General features: G+C 35.7%; 1 protein-coding gene across 1 annotated transcript; it reads left to right on the top strand.

The window, feature by feature from the left end:
* Positions 1 to 3,462: 3,462 nt before the first annotated feature.
* On the top strand, positions 3,463 to 10,172 carry LOC123560368 (glyoxylate reductase/hydroxypyruvate reductase-like). Its single transcript, XM_045352565.2, has 3 exons — positions 3,463 to 3,953; positions 6,499 to 6,669; positions 7,394 to 10,172. The coding sequence occupies exons 1-3, from the start codon at positions 3,743 to 3,745 to the stop codon at positions 7,987 to 7,989; spliced, it is 978 nt and encodes a 325-aa protein (XP_045208500.2). The 5' UTR covers positions 3,463 to 3,742; the 3' UTR covers positions 7,990 to 10,172.
* Positions 10,173 to 24,133: the final 13,961 nt, after the last annotated feature.

Below are 24,133 nucleotides of genomic sequence, written 5' to 3'. Positions count from 1 at the left end.
TTGAACCTCGGTATACTCAATTTGGGCATGTCGGAATCTGTTTGCACAAAGGATCACCCGCCTGACTGCTATTCAAGTATCAATAAGATGCAAAAAAAACAGGTCAGTGGGAGAATAAAAATGATAGTCTTCCGTTATCTCAAGTAAGAAAAACGTGACTGCTTACGTGATTTCGAAGACTTTATTAATGGTTGCAATAATATCTATCAATTTATATCCAGATCTGAATACAGAAATACTTTTAGCAAATTGCGCAGTTTAAATTTGCATTTGCCAAAATTAGATGTTTAATGACTAAAACATGTTAAGTTTCCCATAAGAAAACTTGAAACGTTTGCAATATGTGCATTAATAAAAAAACTTGCCAAAATGTTGATGCAGATACAATGCATTAAATCAAACACTGACGAAGATTTCAAATACGATTACAACAAAAACAAGCAAATTCGATGAATTGGTATCCCCCGCCGAAAGGGTTTGAGGTGAGGAATGGCAAAAAGATATATCCGGCAAAAAGTTAAGGATGTTAATAAGAAGCAAATAATTTCATTAGTCAAAATCAATTTAACAGAAAACAAATGTTTAATTAAAGAGTACATAATAAATGTATGATACTTTGATCCTGACTAAAGAATTTATTTTGAATGGGATATGCTTACTGTAATAAGCTTAGCTTTTAAAATTAAATACAGTTAATTGAAATGCGAGGTGGGGGAATGGTACAACTTGCATGTGGATAAGTATTCAAGGAAGGTTTGAAAAAAATAAAAAAATCTAAAATAAGGCATGAATTTTTTTTTTTTGGTGGGGGGTGGGGGGATGGCGGGTGCGAGGGGGTTGGGAGGGGGAGGGGTGTGACCAAGGCAAGTTAGTGACCAGGTGTGGGTGAACAACTTCACATGTTAATAATAAATGTTCAGGGAAAAGAAATGAAAGAAATTTAATGAAATGCTGCCAAACGGTAAGTTTGTTATGTACGAATATGTGGATTTGTAGACAATTAAAGGGCAATAACTCTGAAGTTACAAAAGAATTCCCTACGGAACTGTGTGTGCACAACCACATTATAGTGCTCTAAATTCTGTTTAAGTTTCATAGTTCTAGGTCAAATATATCAAAAGTTATGATGCAGAAATTGCCATATTTATAGTACCCTATATAGTTAACACTAGAAACTTCTAAGGGCCATAACTCTGGTGTTACTTGGGCAATCTGACTGAAACTTGATGGGCCACATAACCTCATAGTGGTGAACATGTATATGAAGTTTTTTTGAAAAAATTATCTAAAATAAGGAATAATTTTTTATTTTTTTTTTTTTTTGGGGGGGGGGGGGGGGGGGGGGGGGGGGGTGTGTGATCAAGGTAAGTGGGGTGACCAGGTGTGGGTACACAACTTCACATGTTTACAATAAATGTTCATGGAAAAGAATGAAAGAAATTTAATGAAATTCTACCAAATGGTAAGTTTGTTATGTACAAATATGTGGATTTTTATACAATTAAAGGGCAATAACTCTTAATTTACCGAATAAATCTGAGCGAAATTATGTGTACACAACCACATTATGGTGATCTAAAGTCTGTTTAAGTTTCATAGTTCTAGGTCAAATATATCAAAAGTTATGATGCAGAAATTGTCATATTTATAGTACCCTATATAGTTAACACTTCTAAGGGTCATGACTCTGGTGTTACTAGGGCAATCTGACTGAAACTTGGCGGGCCGCAAAAACTCATAGTGGTGAACATGTGTATGAAGTAATATAGAAATATTCCCAACTATTTCCTAGATATGGCTCCGGACGGACGGACGGACGGAAAGACGGACGGAAGGACAACGCCAAAACTATATCCCACCGACTTTCGTCGGGGGATAATAAAAACAACCAAGTATACCTTTAAAGCGGCATGTCTCCAGATCGTTCGACAACAACAAAAAAATATTTGTTTTAGATATCTTGAAATAAATGCTATATTTCTTAAGAAGGCTTTAAGAAAACTTAATTACTGACAAACTTTATGTTACGGAAACGCATGAGAATTTGCTGTTTTTACTACTTTTTACGATGAAAATCGAAAAGCGTTTGTCACGCTTTTATTCCAGGTAAACTGTCTCGATTATAAATATCTAAATTTTGAAGTCATTATTCACTACTTCAGCTATAGCGCTATTGGTTACGACGACGGGAAAATGTTTTTATTGCCGCGGCGGTCCGGGGTTCGATTCCCGACGCGGTCATCTTTTTTTCTTGATTTGGAATTTTTAAAATATTTTAGAAACAAAACTTCATATTCTAATGTTCATAATATGACCAAACTTCAATTTGAAAGATAGATTATTTTTTAGCCAAATCTGGAGGCATGCTCCTTTAAAGTGCGAGGTATCAAAAACTTACCAAAATTCTGATGCAGACGCAATGCATTAAATGAATTAATGCATTGACGAAGATTTCAAATACGATAAAAACAAAAAAGCTACAAAACCTAACAAAACCTAGTATACCTTTAATGTGCTAGGTAACGTTCCATTCATTGCCTATGTAGTCTTGATTTTGTGGAGGATATTAAATGAATAATGAATAAATAAATAAATAATCATAGTGACAGCTTTGCACACGGTTCGAATATTCGATTTTTTCACGTGTGTAGCAGTTAGATGCAGTTACCCAAACTGCCATAGTGTTAGGCCCCTTTGGCGTGAGCGGGTCTTGGCAGTTGTACAATAAAATATATCATAGAATGACACAGTGTTTCAGTGACACAAATATTTTGAAACATAACCATATATCTACTGTTACTATTGATGTCTAATGTACGAAAACAGGGAGTATATTGTGTAGAACAATTCACAGAACTCTGATTCTTCAACGTTCTAAGTCTCAGCCGTGCTAGAGCGATACACAATTTCACGGTCAAGTTAAGTAGGACTCTTAATTGTAAATAAAGTGTACGAAAAATGGTTGTATTCTTCAAAATATCCTGGGCTGCTCGAGTTGCAGTTTTTGCTTTTAGACAATGTCACGATCCCTGCCATTAAGCATGAGCGGTGTGCTAAACTTTGATTTTAAATGATTACCTCCGTAATATGTAGTACAAATGTGACAAACAAAATAGATTAATGCTGGAATATAGCAAGAGAATGCATCTCTTGCCTAAAACATTCACTAAATCTCAATTTTCTGGGAGATGGAGACCCCCTCCCTCACCTACATCATACTCGCAGCATCGCTGCTTTGTTCGTAACTATACTGCTCATATCTAGCGTACAGTTCAAAACCATCCAGGTACGCTCCCGTTAGTGACTGATTCATTACCTCCTACAGCCTAACCCCCCTTACCCTTCGATTTTTATTGCATATTTGGCATTTTTATTTTTCACTTTCTCGGATAATCTGCAGGCCCGCGCCTGCAGTGCCTTATAGAAGCTACGCCACTGTTAATAATACTACATATCTTGCAAAATAATGCAGTAGACCGACGCGAAACCCCGCCCGCCAGGTCGATTAAAATGGACTTATATCAATGCGGAAAGAATCTTGCACCAGTTAGTTTCAAAAGACGGTGTTAATATCACGTCTTTGAAATTCGTATAGTATATTTCTTCACGGTCATCAGTAACTGATATATACAACAGATATTTATTTACACTATCAATATTAATGATTAAAGGAAGTTATACTTCACGTCCGTGCCTCTGTGAATAAACATATTTTTTTTATTTCTCAACAAATATTTCAAAAATGGCTAAGGCTGTTCAAAGGAAAGTGTTCGTTACACGGAAAGTGCCACAACCCGGAATCGAACTTCTGGAAAGGGCTGGATGCAAGGTAGAACTCTGGGACAGCGATGAGGCGATTCCAAGGGAGGAGCTTATACGTGGGATATCCGGTGCTCACGCTCTGTTCTGTATGTTGACGGATCGGATTGATGGCGAGGTGCTGGATGCTGCAGGTATGTATCAGACTTGGTTTAATACGTTGTCGATTGGGTTATGCGGGCCGTTATCAGATCTTTTTATTTAATTAATTTTGAAAAAAAAAACAAAAAAAAAAACAGAAAAAAAAACAAAAAAAAAACTAGAAAATAATTAACAAACCTGTTTATGATTTTTGTATATAAATTCATTTTAGAGACTTAATAAGATATCTGCATATAACATGGCAGATGCTGGTTTGAAAGGAACGTGTAATTAAATATAATTATATAGAAATGATTTCTTGAAGTTTCTAAAGACGAGCCATGTAACACGTGGTTTTCAACTAGCAAGTTACTAAGTTAGTAAACTCCAAGCCCCTTTGACCCCTAGTTGCCGATCGTCAGGTAAATCAAATACGAAGAAAATCTATTTATAATGGGTGTATTTATCGGCATGATGATTTTTTATGCATCATCATGAAGACAGAAAAATAGTTTCCCTATTTGGTGCGATGAAAAATAACGTAAAATAAGTAAGACACATAACGTTAGGAAGAAATAAGGTACACCTCGAATTGATCCTGTGTTTACGGTTTTAATATATACAATCAAGAATTTGATGTCATATTTTTCGAGGAATTGTGTTGTCTCGGCTTTCGAGCACAACTGAGAGTGTGTGAGATTTGCCAAATGTCTGAAAATTTTTGTATCGTAAGAGTAAATTTCTGACTCTTCACACCAAGAAAATGTTGGTAATGGCTCTAATTCAGTGCCACTTTGATTATGTTTGTTCCTTCTGGAATTTCAGTTTGATTAAAAAAGTCGTCTGATTGGTTCAAATAAAAATTGATTTGCGAAAATAAAAATAGCAATATTGGAAATCCAAATATACAGAAGACGAATGTGAATGGCTCGTTCTCAGATCGTCGTTTAGAAGATCAAGTACTTTAGTCAGATTGGCTTAGGATCTGATAGCCTCGTTCTGACGACCCTTCCGCTTGCCAATCAAAAACTCACTTACAACATTCTGCAAGCTTAAAAAAGCCTTGGTTTTTGATACCTAGAATTCTTATGTCGTAAGATGTCAGATAGCCGGCTAGCTCAGTCGGTAGGACACTTGCTCTGTAAGCGAGTTTTCTTACTCTTTGACATTCGAACAAGTCGTCTGATTGGTTCAAATAAAAATAGATTTGTGAAAATAAAAATAACAATACTGGAAATCCAAAATATACAGAAGACGAATGTGAATAGGTTGTTCTCAGATCTTCGTTTAGAAGATCAAATACTTAAGTCAGATTGGCCTCATACTGTGACAGTAATTTGTGACGTCAAATACTGTGATAATGCATAAAACTAAATTACCTGTGATACACTTGATTTCAAGATTTAATGTGCAATTTTATTGCTAAAACAAATACATGACTTTCTGTGTCATGCCGCCAATAACAGGGACCACAATGGAAATAAGGGGAACTTTGTTTCTCTTTTCGTGTTATCCCTGGTATTGGTGTGCATTTCATGGTTTAGAATATATATGATTTGTGTACACTTTTACCAAATAAAATCTATCTATCTATCTTACAATTAATGTGTTTAACTCCCAAATTTCTCGCTATAGATTTCCAGCCGTTTCACTATGTGTAAAATGTCGATAAATAAGAAAATTGAGCCGCGCCATGAGAAAACCAACATAGTGGCTTTGCGACCAGCATGGATCCAGACCAGCCTGCGCATCCGCGCAGTTTGGTCAGGATCCATGCTGTTCGCTTTCAAAGACTACTGCAATTAGAGAAACTGTTAGCGAACAGCATGGATCCTGACCAGACTGCGCGGATGCGCTGGCTGGTCTGGATCAATGCTGGTCGCAAAGCCACTATGTTGGTTTTCTCATGGCGCGGCTCAAATGTTTAAATCCTGCGGTAATATGATTCATTGAGATGATTGAAAAGTGCTAATAAAAGTACTAGTATTACTACTTTCAGGTTATAATTGCGTTTGCAGTACAATTTCAAGTACGAGTGACACCGCCTGTATGATTAAAATAATTAAAAATAAGTATTTTATGTCTACAGTATTGTTGAAAGAAAAAGGACCATTTTTAACAACTCTATCGTTCAAATAGTTCAATATAATATTTGAGCCGCACCATGAGAAAACCAACATAGTTGGTTTGCGACCAGCATGGATCCAGACCAGCCTGCGCTGTTCGCTAACGGTTTCCCTAATTGAAACAGGCTTTGAAATCGAACAGCATGGATCCTGACCAGACTGCGCGGATGCGCAGGCTAGTCTGGATCCATGCTGGTTGCAAACCTACTATGTTGATTTTCTCATGGCGCGACTCACTTGTGCTATCATTCTAAATATCTATACTTTAGCATGTCCTTTTTGTTCAATGTGATAATTCATGCTCAGATGACCTTATACGACAACGTGTTGTTCTTACCTTCTCCCATACTGAGATGTCGTTAGTATTGCAGAACAACCATTTTCATTATTTGGCAGGGTTTCAAAACTTGTCAGAGAAACATACATGTTAATTAATGTATGATAATAAATGACTGTTTTCATTTATTTTCAGGACCAAATTTACAAGTTGTAGCCACGATGTCTGATGAATATGAACACATTGATCTAGAGGCATGTCGTAAACGAGATGTTCGTGTTTGTAACACTCCTAACGTGTCCACAGACAGTGTGGCTGAGCTAACAGTGGCACTGCTGTTGCTCACTACTCGGCGATTACTGGAAGGTAGGTGTCTGTGTTTCGTTTTCGTTGTTAATGCAGTTTAACGACGCACACGACATTTGTCAGATAATCCATCTAGTGTTCCTTTCTGTTTTTACTTTTATTGTTGGGTTGCACTGACACAATTATAGGGCATATAGTGACTTTCCAGCTTTGGTGCCCCTCTGTGCATTATTTCATCAAGGGCGGGCACCTGGGTAGAACCACCGACCTTCCGTCAGTTGGCTGGATAGCTTAATCACACGAAGAATTTAACGCCTAAAAGCTCGGACTCACATCGGTGGGGGGCAAGCGCTTTGAAGTTAGCGACCTTAACCACTCGGCCACAGAGGCCCCTGTAGTATTCCTGATACTAACATGAATTCGGCAAGTCAAGGTAGGTTGGTCCATAATGAACCTCATTAACACAAATTCTGAGAGAGAGAGAGAGAGAGAGAGAGAGAGAGAAAGAGAGCTATGTTGGTAATAAGTCCGACATATTATAAATTTACGTAAGATATCTTTTTTGGGGATAGGGCGTTTGATTAGTCAGGTCAGGTACTGTTTAAGTATGATCAGTTTCGTCCGCCCTAGGATTCAAAACAATGAAAGGAATTATTATTTCTTGGCTTATCTTGGAAAGATATCAAATAAAATTAATATAAAGCATTTATTTGCAAAATGCAGCTTAATGTAAATGTAAAATATTTCTACTGTAAAATAAATTTTCCTTTCTTGTGTTTGTCAGGGGTTCAAGCTGTTAAAGATGGGAAATGGGGGAAGTGGAAGCCTATGTGGTTGTGTGGTATGGAGCTTACACAGAAAACAGTTGGAATACTAGGACTCGGACGCATAGGGTTTGGCGTTGCTAGGCGTTTGAAGCCATTCGGAGTCAAAAGAATTGTGTACCACGACGTTTGCAAATTCGGCTACGCAGACGATATCGGGGCCAGTTTCGTAGACTTTGGTACACTCTTGACTGAATCAGATGTGATTTGCATTTGTTGTAATCTTACAGCACAAACAAAATACAAATTCAATACGACTGCTTTCAAAAAGATGAAAAAGAACGCCATATTGGTGAACAGCGGATCAGGCGGAGTGATACAACACGATGATCTCTTTGACGCATTAACTTCCGGAGAAATTGCTGCGGCTGGACTGGACGTCACTGAACCAGAACCACTTCCGGCGGATCACAAGCTTGTAATTCAACCGAATCTTATTGTTCTTCCGCACATGGGAAGTAACACTACGGACTCAAGGAATAGTATGTCGGAAACAACCGCCAATAATATATTATCAGTATTCAATGACCAAACTGCCACTGGTTCGGTGCAGTAGAAATTGCTTTTGAATTGATTTTACTTCCATGGTATTTTTGTAGTTAATATCAAAATACACTGTTGTTTCAAAAACTAATACTAGATTCGTTTCCAGGAAAGTTGTTTCTAATACTAGATTCGTGACTTTAAGAAAATGGACCCGTAATAAATTTCGACAATTTCTGAGTGACTTCATATTTTCGTTAGGCAGTTCAGGAATTATTGAACGTGAATGTATCTTAAAGAGAATTCCTATATTTTTTTTTCCTTTCATAGATTTTTTTTTCAAATTCACATGCTTGTGCTGAAAACAATGAACAAATAAAAGCAATGGGTCACCAGGCTTGTTTTTGTGAAAAAATGTTTTGAACACACTGTTGCTGAAACTGCTAGCGATTTTTCAACATTTTTATAATTTTCTGCATTTTTTATAAATACCAACCAAAATATGCATCAAGACAGCACAAAAAGGTTTGTTCTTTTTACTGATTTTATTATATACTTATTTGATATCATAGTCATACTTGTAATAATATATCATTATAATAATGGGTAGCTACAAATGAAAAAAAAAAATCTTTTTTCATATTCACTTTTGTGAACTTTTTTCAATAAAAAATACTCATAGTAAAGAATAGTTTTTTTAAATTTTGAAAAAACTGTTTCATAGATTTTTTTCCTGTTTTCCTTGTGTATAGATAAATGTATTGCGAACATAACAGTGGCCAAAAATGTATGGATCCCAGGCTAATTTGTATGTCGAGACCGCTTGAATTCAACACCTGTTCGGACGAAAAATGGCGCGAACCTGACCAGATTGATTATATCTGCTAGAAGTTTAAAAAAAGCTAAAAAAAATTCTTAATTCTTTCTATAATTGAATACTAAATGATCTGAAAGGAGATATTATCTTATCAATACAAAGTTAATTTTCTTACATTATGTGAACAATATCGTCTTTATACTGAAATGCGCTGTCAAAACACAGCCAAAAATGGCAAGTTGCATGATACATGTCAGGCATGATATATGTCAATACAACATAAACCAATATCAACATTTAATTAGTGATAAAACTTATTCTTGCATAAAAACTACTTTTTTCACTGGATCCGCCCATGTATTAACGGGAGAAAAATCGTGTGCAAACAAGGCAATTCACGTGCTGTTAATACCCGATTTTTATTTTTGAAATGCTTTCCCGATACTGCGCAGATTGACATCTGGTATCTGCGTCTTTTTTCTTTCATGAAAACCTCTTCTTGAAGCATTAAAGATGCAATCTAAACCATAGAGTGTTTTACTGTATCAGTAACTAACGCCAAATGCGCTGCCCCCAACATTGTTCGTACTCGTTTCTTCCCTTGTTTACTCCCCTTTTAGAACTCTGCGTCAATTCAGATTTTGTATACAACCGTGAATGTAAAAGAATCGCGTGTTTACCTGTGCGATTCTTTGTTTTTAGGTATCATATTTATGATTTTGGTAAGTATCAGTCAGTATGTTTTTATCTAATTTCTCGAAGAATTTATATAAACAGCTTGGAAACTTGACACTACGCTCGTACTCCAACTGCGTGTCCGTACTCAATATAACTCGAATGTCAGTTATTATTCTTGAAATTGTGATCGAGTCCACCAAATTGTGAAATGATATGAACAATTATTGGTAATTTTATGTTTGTAATAATGAGAGATAAAAAAATCTTTTAAAAACCGTCAGGATGTGCTTTTGAAAGTGTTGTTTATTTCCGGGCCCTGGATACGGATATTTAAAACATGTTTACCGTTTCCAAGAACAACTGGAATGGTAAATAAAAAATGTACCGGAATCGTCATGTCATCACATATGAAAACAATACATAAATCGTCGTGAAATATATCTTTTAGCAAGAATACCTTCGGTCTCGGTCACAAACAATCCCGCGGGCTTCTGCAAACGTTAATACACAAAACAAACGTGTATTATCCCTACATTGAAAAATGTTATTCTGTTCAAGATTCCTCATATTTAAGATTGTCTGTCACATGTTTCAACAAATGTTGAAAAACATAGATTTTATATCATGTTTCTCATAGATTTTATGTTGTAAATTATCCTTTCTTATTTAGCCTATTTAAAAAAATTACTTTTGATAACATACTTGTTACATAATATAACTTGTTATATAGTCGGTTATAAAATCACCAGAGCTTATGTTACTTGTAATTGTGTTACCGACTCAAAATAAATCATATCTTCTTATTTATCTTATCTTATCTTAATGTTGACTTCATTTTAATTTTCCATAGAAAGTGTCGGCTGCGCAGAATGATGCGCATAAAAATACTATAGAAATTCCCTTTAACGCGCAAATGGATTTCCGTAAAAAACCGAAAAATGCCGGAATCGTATTAGAAGAATACGTAACTTGCCGATTGTTATTTTGGGTTCACTACCTTAAGATGCATTCACTGATGTGTTACTTTGGGTTCACCATCTTAAGATGCATTCACTAGCGTGTTATTTTGGGTTCACCACCCAAAGATGCATTCACTGACGTGTTATATTGGGTTCATCACCTTAAGATGCATTCACTGACGTGTTATTTTGGGTTCACCACCTTAAGATGCATTCACTGACGTGTTATTTCGGGTTCCCCACCTAAAAATGCATTCACTGACGTGTTATTTCGGGTTCCCCACCTAAAAATGCATTCACTGACGTGTTATTTTGGGTTCACCACCTTAAGATGCATCCACTGACGTGTTATTTTGGATTCACTACCTTAAGATGCATTCACTGATGTGTTATTCATAATTAAGAATTGCCAATTAATTAATAAAATGCGTCGAAAACGATTGCTTTACACAAAAATATTACAATGCTGGTAAATTTCCCAGCTGTGAGTGTAACAGTGTAGAAATTTGCTATATTCCAACATCGTGCTGATATAGGTGTAAAAGGTATATATAATTCCCACACCAAACTGTCATCCATTTGCTCCAGAGACTATATATGGTTTACGTCTATGATGGACCATTATATAAAACTTCATTAAATTGCATTTCTTAGATGAATAAGCAGCTAACGCCTGACGGCGTTTTGGCCGGGTTTTCTGAATAAGGTGATAATGCGTTTAAGTTCTAATAAAGGCATACAATAAATAACCCCCAAATTAATAAGCACTATTGAAGGAAAAAGGTAAAAAAAAAGAGAAATGGCAGGTTGAAAATGAAATCGAAGAAATAAATTGGTGTAAAAAATCAAAGTAAGAAAAACACCATTTTTTGCAATGTTTATATCCCTGTGCCCTTGACATCTGACCCAGAAATCAATAGGGGTCATGTACACATCAAGACCAACATACGTGTGAAGTGTCAATGTCCTAGATGAAATACTTGTCCAGATATGGATCGGAAACAATTTTCAGTGTTTAGATCCTGTGGCCTTGATCTTTGACCCAGTGACCCCGAAATCAGTAGGGGTCATATGCACATCAAGACCAACATACCCATGAAATTTCATGGTCCTAGGTGAAATGCTTGTCCAGATATTGAGCGGAAACAATTTTCAATGTTTAGGTCCCTGTGACCTTGACCTTTGGCCCAGTGACTCCATTCTCACTTTAGAGCAACTAGGGAAATAGGGAATCATTCTGACCAAGTTTCGTGAAGTTTGGTTAAGTAGGTGTTGAGAAAAATGAATGAACAAAAAGGTTAACATGAGATTCGTTGTGACCTTGATCTTTAACTCAGTGACCCCAAAATCAATAGAAGTCATGCACATATCAAGAACAACATATCTATGAAGTTTCACGGTCCTAGATGAAATACTTGTCCAGATATTAAGCGGAAATCATTTTCAATTTTCAGGTCCCTGTGACCTTGACCTTTGACCCAGTGACCCCATTCTCATTTTAGACCAACTAGGATAATAGGGAATTATTCTGACCAAGTTTCCTGAGGTTTGGTCAAGTAGTTGTTTTGAAAAATGAATGGCCACAAAAGTTAACATGAGACTCATTATTCCATCCATCCGCCCGCCTGCCCGTACGGACAAACATAATCTACAAGCCGGATTTTTCTTCGAAAACCCGGCCAAAAAGTATTCTGTATACAAAAATGAATGTAAAATCCACTGCACGCAAAGCATAGGAAGACAATTTTTAAATTAATTCAAGTTATGGTTATAATGCTTGTGCTATTTACTTCCCCGTTGTTTTTTTTATTATTGCATGAAGTGATATTGTCCGAGCAATCATGAATATTACGTATTTCCGTAAATTACTTGTCGGTGTCCGAACCTAAACAACGATATAACTATTGAAAAGCCAATTATATACCATCATGTATCATGTGCAGATATAGCTGTGCGGACAAAGCGTTTTGCTACTAATCTCAGGGTTGTGTGTTGGAGTCTTCTGTCTGACCAAATTGTTGTTGTTCTTTTTTTGTTTTATCTGTAAATTTTTATTTCATCAAATTATAGGTCATGTGTTGATTTACAACTGTGAGAAGTTTCATCAAAATCTACGTTCTAAAAATATTTCTATTCGCGAAAATGTTATGAAAGTAATGATTTTCCCATAGACTCCTACTATGAAATTTTGCGTGAGGTCAAAGTTTTTCAAATCAGTCTAGCAAAAAAATCAAGCACACGACATTGTAGAAAAAAATTTGATCCAAACGTGCAGAACTACCTTAACGACACGAAATGCTCAATAAAATAATGTCATATAGATACAAATACAACTACAAGCAAGGAATTATATTTTAAAAAATGGTTAGAAAAGAATTCGAACCCATGGTAACGTGTTTCCAAGTCGGAGAGCTTACCACTACACCACTGTGCCGTTGGTTATCTTAGTTGATTATTTTGATAAATCTAGATATGTTCAGGACACAAATATCGCGTAAAATAATGAAAACGCCCGAAAATATTGGCGAAGATTAATGAGTGCCAGGTCAATACTTACGGACAATACTAAATTATCTACAATGAAGTCACTGTTATTGTCTCAAGGTTTTAAATATGTCTTACTCTAAGCGGACATGATCGTCCTATATCGCTCATCTCAATGACACTGCTGTTAATGACAAGTAAAAATTCAAGATGAGAGACTCATCTTAGGTATATCACACTCAAACATTGAGATATCAATTCACAAACCAAATTTGATTATAGCGTACATGTAATGTAATATAAGATTGAGAGCCCGTTAAGCTACTTGGCATTGCTTACTTAATAATTAATAATTTGCCCTAACCAAAGGTCTCCAGATATCACATTCTCATCTGGGAATATCCTAGCGTTGATTGCAAGCAAAACTCGTATAGAAATATACTGTATCATACTAATTGAACCTTTTAACAGCATATTTGTTAAAAATACTAAGTTAAACGTCCTTTGGCAGCAATAATGGATATGCTCACTAGAAACACTTATAGCAAACCAATGCCAATTGTTGTTTTTTTTTTTAATTCGTATCTATACGTGACGGCGTGCATAGGTATACACATACATTAGAAACAAATAAGTCTTTGTGTTTCAATGGAAAACGAGTTCTAAAACATTCTAAACTATATATGATGTCCAGATAGTAACTTGACCCGAAAAAAAAATCGCTTGGAAAGCTGATATTTATTTTACGTGACGAAGCCTTACGTGACGCAGTAATAGACCTGAAGCGATGTTTTATGCGACGACAACAATACTGTATTTGCACATTGTTTTAAGACAAGTACCCGGAAGTACTCGGAAGTTTGGAACCGCCATTTTCATTTGAATTTATGTAAACACGAGGAGAAAATTACCGTTGGCATTTTTGTCCATTAACTTGTGAACCATATTAATGCCGATTGAGAGGCGAAGTACGGATGACACAAATTTAGTTTCGATCGATTTTCCTTCAAAATTAATGCAAACCAAGCACTAATGTACTGCTGAAGAATGTCACGTAAAATTGTTCTCGTTGTCACGTAAATTTCATTTTATGAAGTTTTTGTTCCAGCATTCTAATCTTCATCACAACTATCCACACTTGACAATTATAAATATTTACTAAGTTTTGTACCTAATGTTAATATTTCAGTTGTAAAATGATGCCAAATATGCTTCCTTTTGGCAGTGTGTGCCGCTAATTTCATACATGTAAAATAACATCAATGAGGTTATTGATATGCAATTATCATCGACCACGGTATATGACAAATTAAACTATATTCTGCCAAAAATATTTTCGTACACAGTTACATGTTATGTTCATTGTATCGAATATAAAGATGCTGAAAATACATTCTAGTTTGAGGTCACCTCTATGACAGAAAATTGTCACGTAAAATACAGTTGATTTTAATTTAGTTAATTGTCAGTCTGATCTGATTTTTTTTATATTGAACCATAAATAAAAGTCAAATAGAATGATAAGTACATTTCTAAAAGCACAATATATTTGTAATAAAAAATATAATTTCCTTTACTCATTCTTAAACAAATAAAGTATTAATAAAATACAAGCTAAACTTAGTTTGTTTTGTCTTTGTATTCCAGATAATGGCAAAATCACATGCGCAGCGTCAAAAAAAAATATCGTGAAAGGAAAAAGGCTGAAGCAATCTGACTAAAGTACATCTCCTATTACGCTACGCTTAGGATCTGACAACGAGCTATTGATAGCCTCGTTCTGACGACCATTACGCTAGCCAATCAGAGCTTAACTTATAACATTTTGCAAATCTATAGTTAGCCTTGATTTTTGATATTAACAATTCTTATGTCGGAATGTGTCAGATAGCCGGTTAGCTCAGTCGGTAGGTCACTTGCTCTGTAAGCGAGGGGTCCCGGGTTCAAGCCCAGGCTTGATTGCACATTTTTCTTACCCGTTGACATTCGAACGAGTCGTCTGATTGGTTCAAATAAAAAAAAGATTTGCGAAAATAAAAAAGCAATATTGGAAATCCAAAATATACAGAAGACGAATGTGAATGGGTCATTCTCAGATATTTTTCAGAAGATCAAGTACTTCAGTCAGATTGAAGGCTGAAGAAAACAGTTCATGGTTAGAAAATGAGAGCAAGAGAACAAAGCAATACTACATCAAAGTTGGATTACTTAGCAAAAAGGAAGCAAAGAGTAGACGACAGAAACTGCGCATAAAACAGAGAAAGTACAGAGCAAGCAAAAGGGTACTAGGACTAATGCCAGTAATCCGGACAATGTTGGTACTAATCCATTCATTGATGTGGATCAGATACCTAGTACAAGCAATTTGCCGGTGCAAACCAGCGAAATATCAAGTTCACAAGTACTATCTACCAGGCTGATTGTAAAACTGCCACCTTTTAGAAAGAGGCAGGGGTCAAGTAGCTGACAGAAAGATTGAATATCTGAGACAAGTACAGAAGGATCCGAAGAGAAAGAATCAAGCCCTAAGAAAGAAAAAAAGAAAATACCACGACTACAGAAAAGCAAAGTCACTAGTTCATCAAAATCCTCAACTGAGAGAGAAATGATCAATGCAGGTATAGCACCAAGACAGCACCCGGTCATTCGAAAAAGACTGATGTTTGCTAACTGTATAGTTCGTGAATTAAATGAATCGGCATCGGTTGATCAAAGAAACAGACGTTTAATCAAAACAGTTATAGCTGGTAGAATTGTGCGAAAATATAAGTTAACACAGTATGCTGCAAATCTGACAAGCCTTCGCGTTAAGTATAAAAGCAAGCCTAACCAAGGTGGTAGAAAAGTGTATCGCTCTAAGATTCAACTTCGCGAAAAAATCAAAGTATTCATGGAAAGTGAGGATAATGCACGACATTTACCAGGAAAAGCTGATGCATCACCCTTGTAAATTATGCAGCCAAGGTAACCTGCTTATGCACAAAGCACCAGAACTTTGCTTTTAAACTTCATAGTCTGAAACGATCCGATGTAATTACAAACACTAGCCCAGACAGTTTTTCAGAGAGGGGTCGTTAAGAGAACAGCAGACAAAGCAATTAAGACAGGGAAAGTTAGTATCCACCGAGGTAGAGATTTCTATGAATGGGGATCGAAGATCGATAGTAAAATTAAGTACTTGTACATAGAAAGAGAAGAATATGAAGGGTATAACAAGATGACAGAAGTGCGCGCGGGAGATGTCAGTGTTATAAAAGGGACAATGAAGCTACACAGTGTTGTGGGCCTCAGTGAAGAGCAGATCATGTGCAGAGATACAACATGCGTTTGCACAGAATGTTTTACAGAAGAAGGCTTTCTTTGGCATGAAAATAACCAATGAGGCTGGCAAAGATATAACATACGTAAGTCAGAAACAGTAAACAAGAAGACAAACAACCTTGAATCCGAATAAATGCAAGTGCGATATCCAACAAAGAAAAACACCCATAAATCACTAAGATGGAAAAGGGCATGGAAATGAACTGGGACGTCCAGCAAATGAAGAAAAAGGTAGCTGTGTGGCAGTTACATATGATCAAGCAAAATAGATTGGAAAGGTCATTCATATTGATGAGGAACAGTATGAAATTACATTCATGGAGAGTAGAAATGAATTAAGGGACTGTTTGAAATGGCCAAAAAAAGAGAACAAAATATTGTTACAGCCTGAAGATGTGTTTTGTAAAGTAAACTAACATATTCCCAATGGAAACGATTTTACAAACTGGCAAACGAAGATCGACAGAAACTGAGTGGTTATTTAAAATAGATGGAGAACATAGTTTACGTGACATATTAAGTGCAAGCGAAAGCATATATGATGTTTCATTATATGCCGAATACTTAGTTATCATAACACAGTTATTTTCTAATTCATATCGTTACAGTTTGGTACTCTGTTTGTGAGCGGTACTCATATATGCTAATTGTTTTAAGTTGTTAAATTTACGTGATTTTTGAGTTATTTTCCCATATTTTTACCAAAAATTGTTTGAATGTTTCACAAAGCGTATTTCAAATACTTTATATCTCGTTTTAAAGTTTATTCAGACAGATACTCCAGATATTTTCAATGATTAAAGGGAATTTATTTTTGTACAGAAAAATGTAGGGTTTGTCGTTTACGTGACAATCAGACCTCTTACTTACGCAGAATACCAACATTTCGATAAATGGTGTTTGCTTCGGTAATTGATTTAGCTTTCATGCTTCATTAATGATTTAAAATAGTTGTGTGATATTAACACATTCCTGCTTTCAAGAATAAGAAGTAGAAAAACAACAACAATGATTACAAAGTGTTTACAGTAAGATGGTAAAGCGAAAAAAGTTGTTATAAGCTGTAATTCAGGAAAACAATGCAGTTTTTTGCTTTGATGCTGTTCTTGGTTTGTTTCTTGTAAAAAAATACGAGTTAAGTCTGATTTGATGTGTTTTGCATATTTCATCAACCAAATTTATAATTGTACCGTAAAATACTGGCATTAATACATACACTGTCTTCAAATTGGTACATGTTAACTGATATTTTGACAGATGGTGTGTCATATACAAGATAACGTTCGTGGAAGCTTAAGTTTTCAGATCAAATTATTATCAAACATTGTACGGACCATTTTATTTTCAGTTTAACCAGTCAGATTGACAGGTTCTTTGAGAATGCCTTACAAACGATTGATTTATGTAGAAGGACCAGAGTTATAAAGGTCTTCTCCTATATAGACTTAGCTTTATAACCTTTATGATTTAATAGCCGGAAATATCATAGTAATAGAAAGAAATATTCAGTTTTAAAAAGAATATTCAATACGTATCACGTAACTTTAAGTTACGTTACTTTTAAAAATAGTGATATGGGCGTACCATTTTTCGCATACTGGAGAATAGCTGTCACTACAACTGTCGTCAATCCACCTAAACGAGTAAGACTCGTGGAATGCTGCAGAGTCCTCGTTTGCCCTGCCCCTGCCAGAATCCGGTTCGCCTAAAACAAAAATAAAAACAACAAGGCATTTTTCCCTTTAAAGAAACATTCAATGGCTCTCGGACTGTCTACATTTTCCTTCCTGCCTCTGAAGATAAAAAATCTTAAAGTAAATATTTTCAGTTATTTTCGTTTCTGTCAAAGCTGGCGGATATTTCAACAGGCTGAGTTACATTTTTTCAACCTGCCAAATCCAGCCTGGAAGATATAAATGTCTACATTGACATTCAGAATCATGCTTTACCACTTAACATTTTATTTGTATTTTATCACATATATACGTACTTGTAGGATATCTTTGTTAATGGTCATTGACAATTGATTTTTACCTTATTGTGATATTACACCTTTTATGTTTCATACAGCTGTAAAGTTGTCGTCTCTTACCTGGGAACCAATTGGTAAAGACTGGGAAAGTGCCTGTACCCACTAATTTCCGGCTGCTTTCTGTTTCCCGATGTGACAAACCTAACCACCTGCTCTGATCTAAAGCATAATAAAATACATAACGGATTATCATCAAAAATGCATGCTTGTCGCAGAAATGCAAACAAATATTGCATTTGATGGGTATGTAATAAATATCTTTTCAAAAAATGGACTGGTAAATCATTCGCAATTATTATCGACTGAAGGTAGAGTCACTTGCAGGTTGAAGGTTAAATGCTAAATGGTAGCTTCAAAACCATTATCGAATCATCGTTAGACCCTTATCATTTACGTATACAACCCCAGCAGATGTCGACAATATGTGTTGTTTTCTTATTTTTTGTAACCATACTTGGTTAAAGAATCACATACACACGCATGCACACGCAGATGGCATTTGAGTTTTACTTTTCCCCATTTTTTTTTCTGAAGGTAGAAAATCAGTAATTGCTATCTGTACAATGCTATCTACAATACTGAGAAACAGTTATACATTACCTTTAAGTTGACGGAGCATTCCCGTAATAAAGTTATTTTCTTCCCAGTTGTTCACATGTACCAGGTGAGCACCAGGTTGCGCCTGCTCACAATATGTCTGTAAAATATACATACATGAGAACTACCTATTTAAATGTATATATGACCCAAAACTTGAACAATTACTAAATACAGTTTATGTAAATATTAAATTTACAAGTCTATGTGTATACCTATACTATATAATTATTAGGTTTGAAATAGTTCATACTGTATACATGTAGAACTAAACACAATATAAAAGTGTACATCTGCTAAAAATGAAAGGTTTTTAACAATCGTCTCTTACTGCAAGACATTTAACTATGATTGTATCTGTACACACAAACTTAATTTACATATTCAGTAAAGTAAAATACAATAGATAAGAATTATCTGTATTTGAAGTAAATAACTAAAGATAAAATATTTCACTGAACGATAGCCACTGAACATCTTTAGCAATGCCAAAAGAAAGGTTGAGCATCTGTAAGGAAGTGTGAAGTTTCTTTTTTTTTTTTGTAATGACGCGTGTTCTTGCAGGCATTTTGGTATTTAAAAGTAGTGTTCTTTATGTGTTTTCAAAGATACCTTGTAATAACACTGTCAGAATAATAATTTATCATTTATATATTGGATTCATTGCCAACGTCATAAATAAGCACATATAGTGCTTGACACCTTTTTCATTCTATTATTGCTATAACTATTGTTTATTTGTTGTAAAAAATAGAATCTGAATAACTTATAGCTGATTTGGTTTTATGTGTTAGCTGGATGCCAACATCGCACATAACGTTATATACAACAGTTAAAGGGGACCAACTATTTGTCAGAGCAAGTACTCATTGTAAAATACTATGTACGAATTTGGACCAATCAGAAACAAGTTCTGTAAATAGCACCAATCAGAGCTCACGCCTGCTAAGGTATAAATAGGTAGATGGATGACAGAGAGATCATTGACTTCTCCGGAGCCGCCGAGGAGAGGGAACATATGTCGCTTACTAGGTCACGCCTGGCCTAGTTAGCGACACATGACGAACATGGCGGCAGTTCCGGAGCTTGATCAGTGCTTGGAACGGACAGAGTTGTCGCTGTTCTTGTTGTACCAACAATGCATAACTGGTTGCTCTATGTATTGCCTGTTCTGTATTTAAGCCAATGTTTTATATGTACTGCATTTGACTTACTGTTAGGTTCAGTACATTAGTTTGTCAATGCATATTTCAAGCATGCCAATTTGTTGATTTGCTCTGCTAATAGTTATGCTAGATGTCAATTATATGCTTATGTATATTTCAACGAGTAACTGCTTTTGTTCTCTGCTTAGTTCGCGTGTTTGTGCTTATTTCTGTATGTGATAAAGTTTGCATTTCATAGAAATTCTATTTAATATGCTACCTGAGAGATAGGCGCTAATCAGGTCGCTTTGAATCTGATTCAATTTGATATATGATTTTGAAAACATTTTAGCTGATGCACTTTTGTGTTTATATTAAATTTTCAGAATTTTATTGATTAGATCTTAATTTATTTTTAGACCGTGGTCAAGATTAGCACAAACCTCTCAGATTTTACCTTGTATAATTTGAAATTCTGCAGCTGTAGTATGTATGGTGTGCATTTTATGCTTGATGTTTGATATCTGTTGGAAATTCTGCCAATAGCTATTCAAAGCTTATGTTGTAATGTTGACACCCGACTATAGATTAGAATTTGTATCTTGTATAGTGCGATCAATTCGTAACAGAAAATGTCAAAATACTTCAGAAAATGGGAAAAGCACCAAAATTGGCACAGCTATTTATTAAAGCATTAGAAACATTTTTTTCATGGGACCCATTTGATATCTGTTAAGATGTCCGATATGGCGGCCATTTTCCAAAATGGCCGCCAAAACTCAATATTTACCTTAGAAGATTCTAATGAAAGGTCATTATATTTACATTCACCCCCAAAATGCACTAAATATAAATGTATATAATAAAATAAATCCTAAATTTGCATCAAATGCAAAAATAACAATTCAAATGATATTAGTTTCTTTCTGTTTCCATGGTAACGGCAGAAATCTAACCTTTAAAACTTAGTTTAATATATCATTGTGTAGTTTTCATATTTTAAAGAATATTTTGTTTTAATATATGTAATCTATATTATTTCACTTGAATTCCTCCACAGCAGCATATTGAACACATTGTGTTATTCCCTTACCAGTATTTAGCCAGATGGGGCTTATGGGTTGCCCCTGTATGCATGTCAATACGTCAGCCATGCAGAGTGGGATACTGCAATAACTTTGAAACTACAGCAGAATTTTTCATGATACTTGGTACATGGTAGATGGCAATGCAGAGAATGCCAATGTCATTTAAATTTGTTCCTATGGCAACAAATGTTGTGCTATGGCAACAAATAGTGCACGAATATGACACAAAGTGTCATCCTGCATTTCTTCAAACCAGGAGAGATTGTTTCTTGAGAAATTTTACATAGACAGAGGGACAAATTGAGAACATGCTTGTTATCTTATTTTCTCCCATTGTACATAATTTTGTCCGTCTGTATGTCGGTCCATCATTTGCAAATGGCGGATTCTTCAATAACTTCAAAATTGCAAATTCTAAAGACTTCTTTATGAAACCTTGTTTAAAGATGGTAAGTAATATGGAGAATGTGAAGGTCAATTAACTTAGTTGCTATATAAAATTGTAGTTTCTTTGAACCAAGTACGACAACTACCCCTTTCAGTTTGGGACTTCGAAATGCAAGAACAGATTATAGCGGACAGGCCAGTAGGATCAAATGAAACAATGTTCCTTATTATGCACCCGCAGTCACAATGTCTGCGTAATAAATTGCTAACTGTGTAACAAAGAAGAGTAAGGCTGAAAATATAAAAGTTGCTTTCATGGACAACACTTAGTAACTATTCTGTGAAATATATTACTCTGAACAGTGAGCTGAAATCTGAAATAAGGTACATGTCAGATACTCTTGTCAGTACACACAAGCACGAGATTGTCGACAACTTTAGTTAACTTGCATAAGGCAGTGCAGAGCATTTCAGCACGTTTGAGAAATTACGTCTTCCTCGACAGACTTTATCGAGGTTGCAAATGCACTTGAAGAGCTATTGGTACGAGACTCGGGTACTTGAGACAAAAACTATTGGAAAGGTTCCAATATATCAAAGATCTCTCTGGTCAGCCTTATTTATCTTGACTAGGAATTTTAGGAAAGTGATAGAACACCCAACACCCATATGTGCCCGACCTAATGGGCAACCTTTTTTAGTATGATCAAGAGGTGTAGCAGACGATGCAGGAATGCACATTATAGCCCTAATCTATATGTGAACAGATGGTTGATCAAGCTACTTGACATGTTTTGCTGTAAAGAAGAGCATCGAAAGCCTCCATTTATACCCCAGAAATATAATACGAACAGTTTGCTTGTAGGAAGATGTAGAAAATGCATTTAAAAGCTTGATTCACCGGTAAGCGCGAGCTGTACTGGTTAGTTTTGTTTGACAAGACAGTGTTATTCTTACACTGGACTATTTAACTGGAAGTACAAATGGTAAATAAATAATATTTGTCATCTTAAAACTAGTAACTTAAATTGGTATTAAAATTGTGTTTCGAATGTACCTGTGCTCATTAGAAAAATCCTCAAGTACTCACATTTAATCTAATTTTAATTTCAGTAAAATGTCCAGAAATAGATATAAGAGCACATTTTTCTTGTAGAAATGATAGATTCTGCTCTTAATCTATACCCCCGTTACACTCAGCCACGTTCCCCCTACGTCGTAAAAACTAGCAGGACGCAGTAAGAACTTGTACAATGTAGAAGAAATACAGTAGACTCCGATAAGAACATGATAATTAATAATTATGGTCTATATGAGTGTAGAGAACGCGGTCGAATTTTGGACATGTTCAAAACAAATGTAGTGAGAACGCGGTCTAATCAGGAAGCAGGAAGGACGTAGTAATGATTAACTAAAACCTAGTAGGACATAGTACAAGCGTGGTGCGGACGGAAAAGGCTGGACGGCGTGCTCACTGCGCTGGCATTGGGTTGTCATTGCGTTTTTGCTACGTCAATGGAGTTCTTACTACAACTTATCTACGCTTGTGTGCTATGACCATGCTACGTGCATGCCACATTGTAGTATACCGCATAAAGTTATTAATACGTTCATTCGGTTCTTAACACATCTATGTCACGTTTGCAGCAGGTTCTCGCAATGATTGGTTAAGATTCTGAAAATTAAGTATGAATACTGGATCCAATTCCCAATCACTTCGTTTTCAATCAGCAATGGGTATCGAACATCATCAGGAAGTGCCACATAATCATGGACTCAGCAGCACTGGCAGCTTGTAGTGGACTTTTGGATCTCCGTATATCCTTCACACTGCTTTTGCTTATTCCACCGCAGTCTCTCTATAAGACTGCTCTTTTTTCTTCATTGGGGCGTTGGGGTGGGGTGGGGGTCGTCGTTTATTGTAATTTATGGTTGTTGAGTGTAGATGCGGACACAATTATGTCAATATAACTTGCAGAAGGAATGGAAAAAAAGAGGCGCATGGCGTAGTATTTACAAGTAGCCGACGAATGCAGTGAAAAGGTGATAAGCACATGGTTAAAGCATGGTAAGCGAGAGGTGCAATCTGACTGGTCGTACTAAGAATGTAGTAAGAACACACTGGACGTGAAGAAGCGCGTGGTAAGAAAATTAGTGTGAACGTGTTAGACCCCGTGAGAACCTGGCAAGGATGTTAAAAGCGCGCAGTATGAACTTTAGAAGTGCACATTTTTCGAGTTTGATCTCCGTCCCCGCCGCGTCAAAATTTTCAGGAAGCAGTATGATCTTCATGGTCTTTGAGAGTGATCAGGGCATTAGTGATGTACATTATATGCTTATGACATTAAACTATAAAACCATTGTTATGGCACAATGGCTACAATTTGACAAAAAACAGAATATTACAGGGACATGCAAATGTAAATTTGATTACGCTGATCAACGGCAATGACTTTTCCCAAAGAAATCTTGATGATCTGAAAGGCCAGGGATGTTCACATGGTCTATCACACTAACATAATTTATGAATTATATAGTTTATTAAGTGTCATTAGTTCTCTTAGTGTAAATAAATTGAAATGTATACAGCAACACTTACAAATTCTGAGTCACGAAAACTAATGACAAGTGAAACACATGTCATTATTCACTAATACACATTACAGACTAAAACTTCGTTTGCTCAAACTCTGATAATTCGAACACCAT

This window comes from Mercenaria mercenaria, chromosome 10, assembly GCF_021730395.1.
Source record: "Mercenaria mercenaria strain notata chromosome 10, MADL_Memer_1, whole genome shotgun sequence".
Taxonomy (NCBI): Eukaryota; Metazoa; Mollusca; class Bivalvia; order Venerida; family Veneridae; genus Mercenaria; species Mercenaria mercenaria.
The sequence above is the reverse complement of the archived record's forward strand: the minus strand, read 5'-3'. Positions and strand labels throughout refer to the sequence as shown.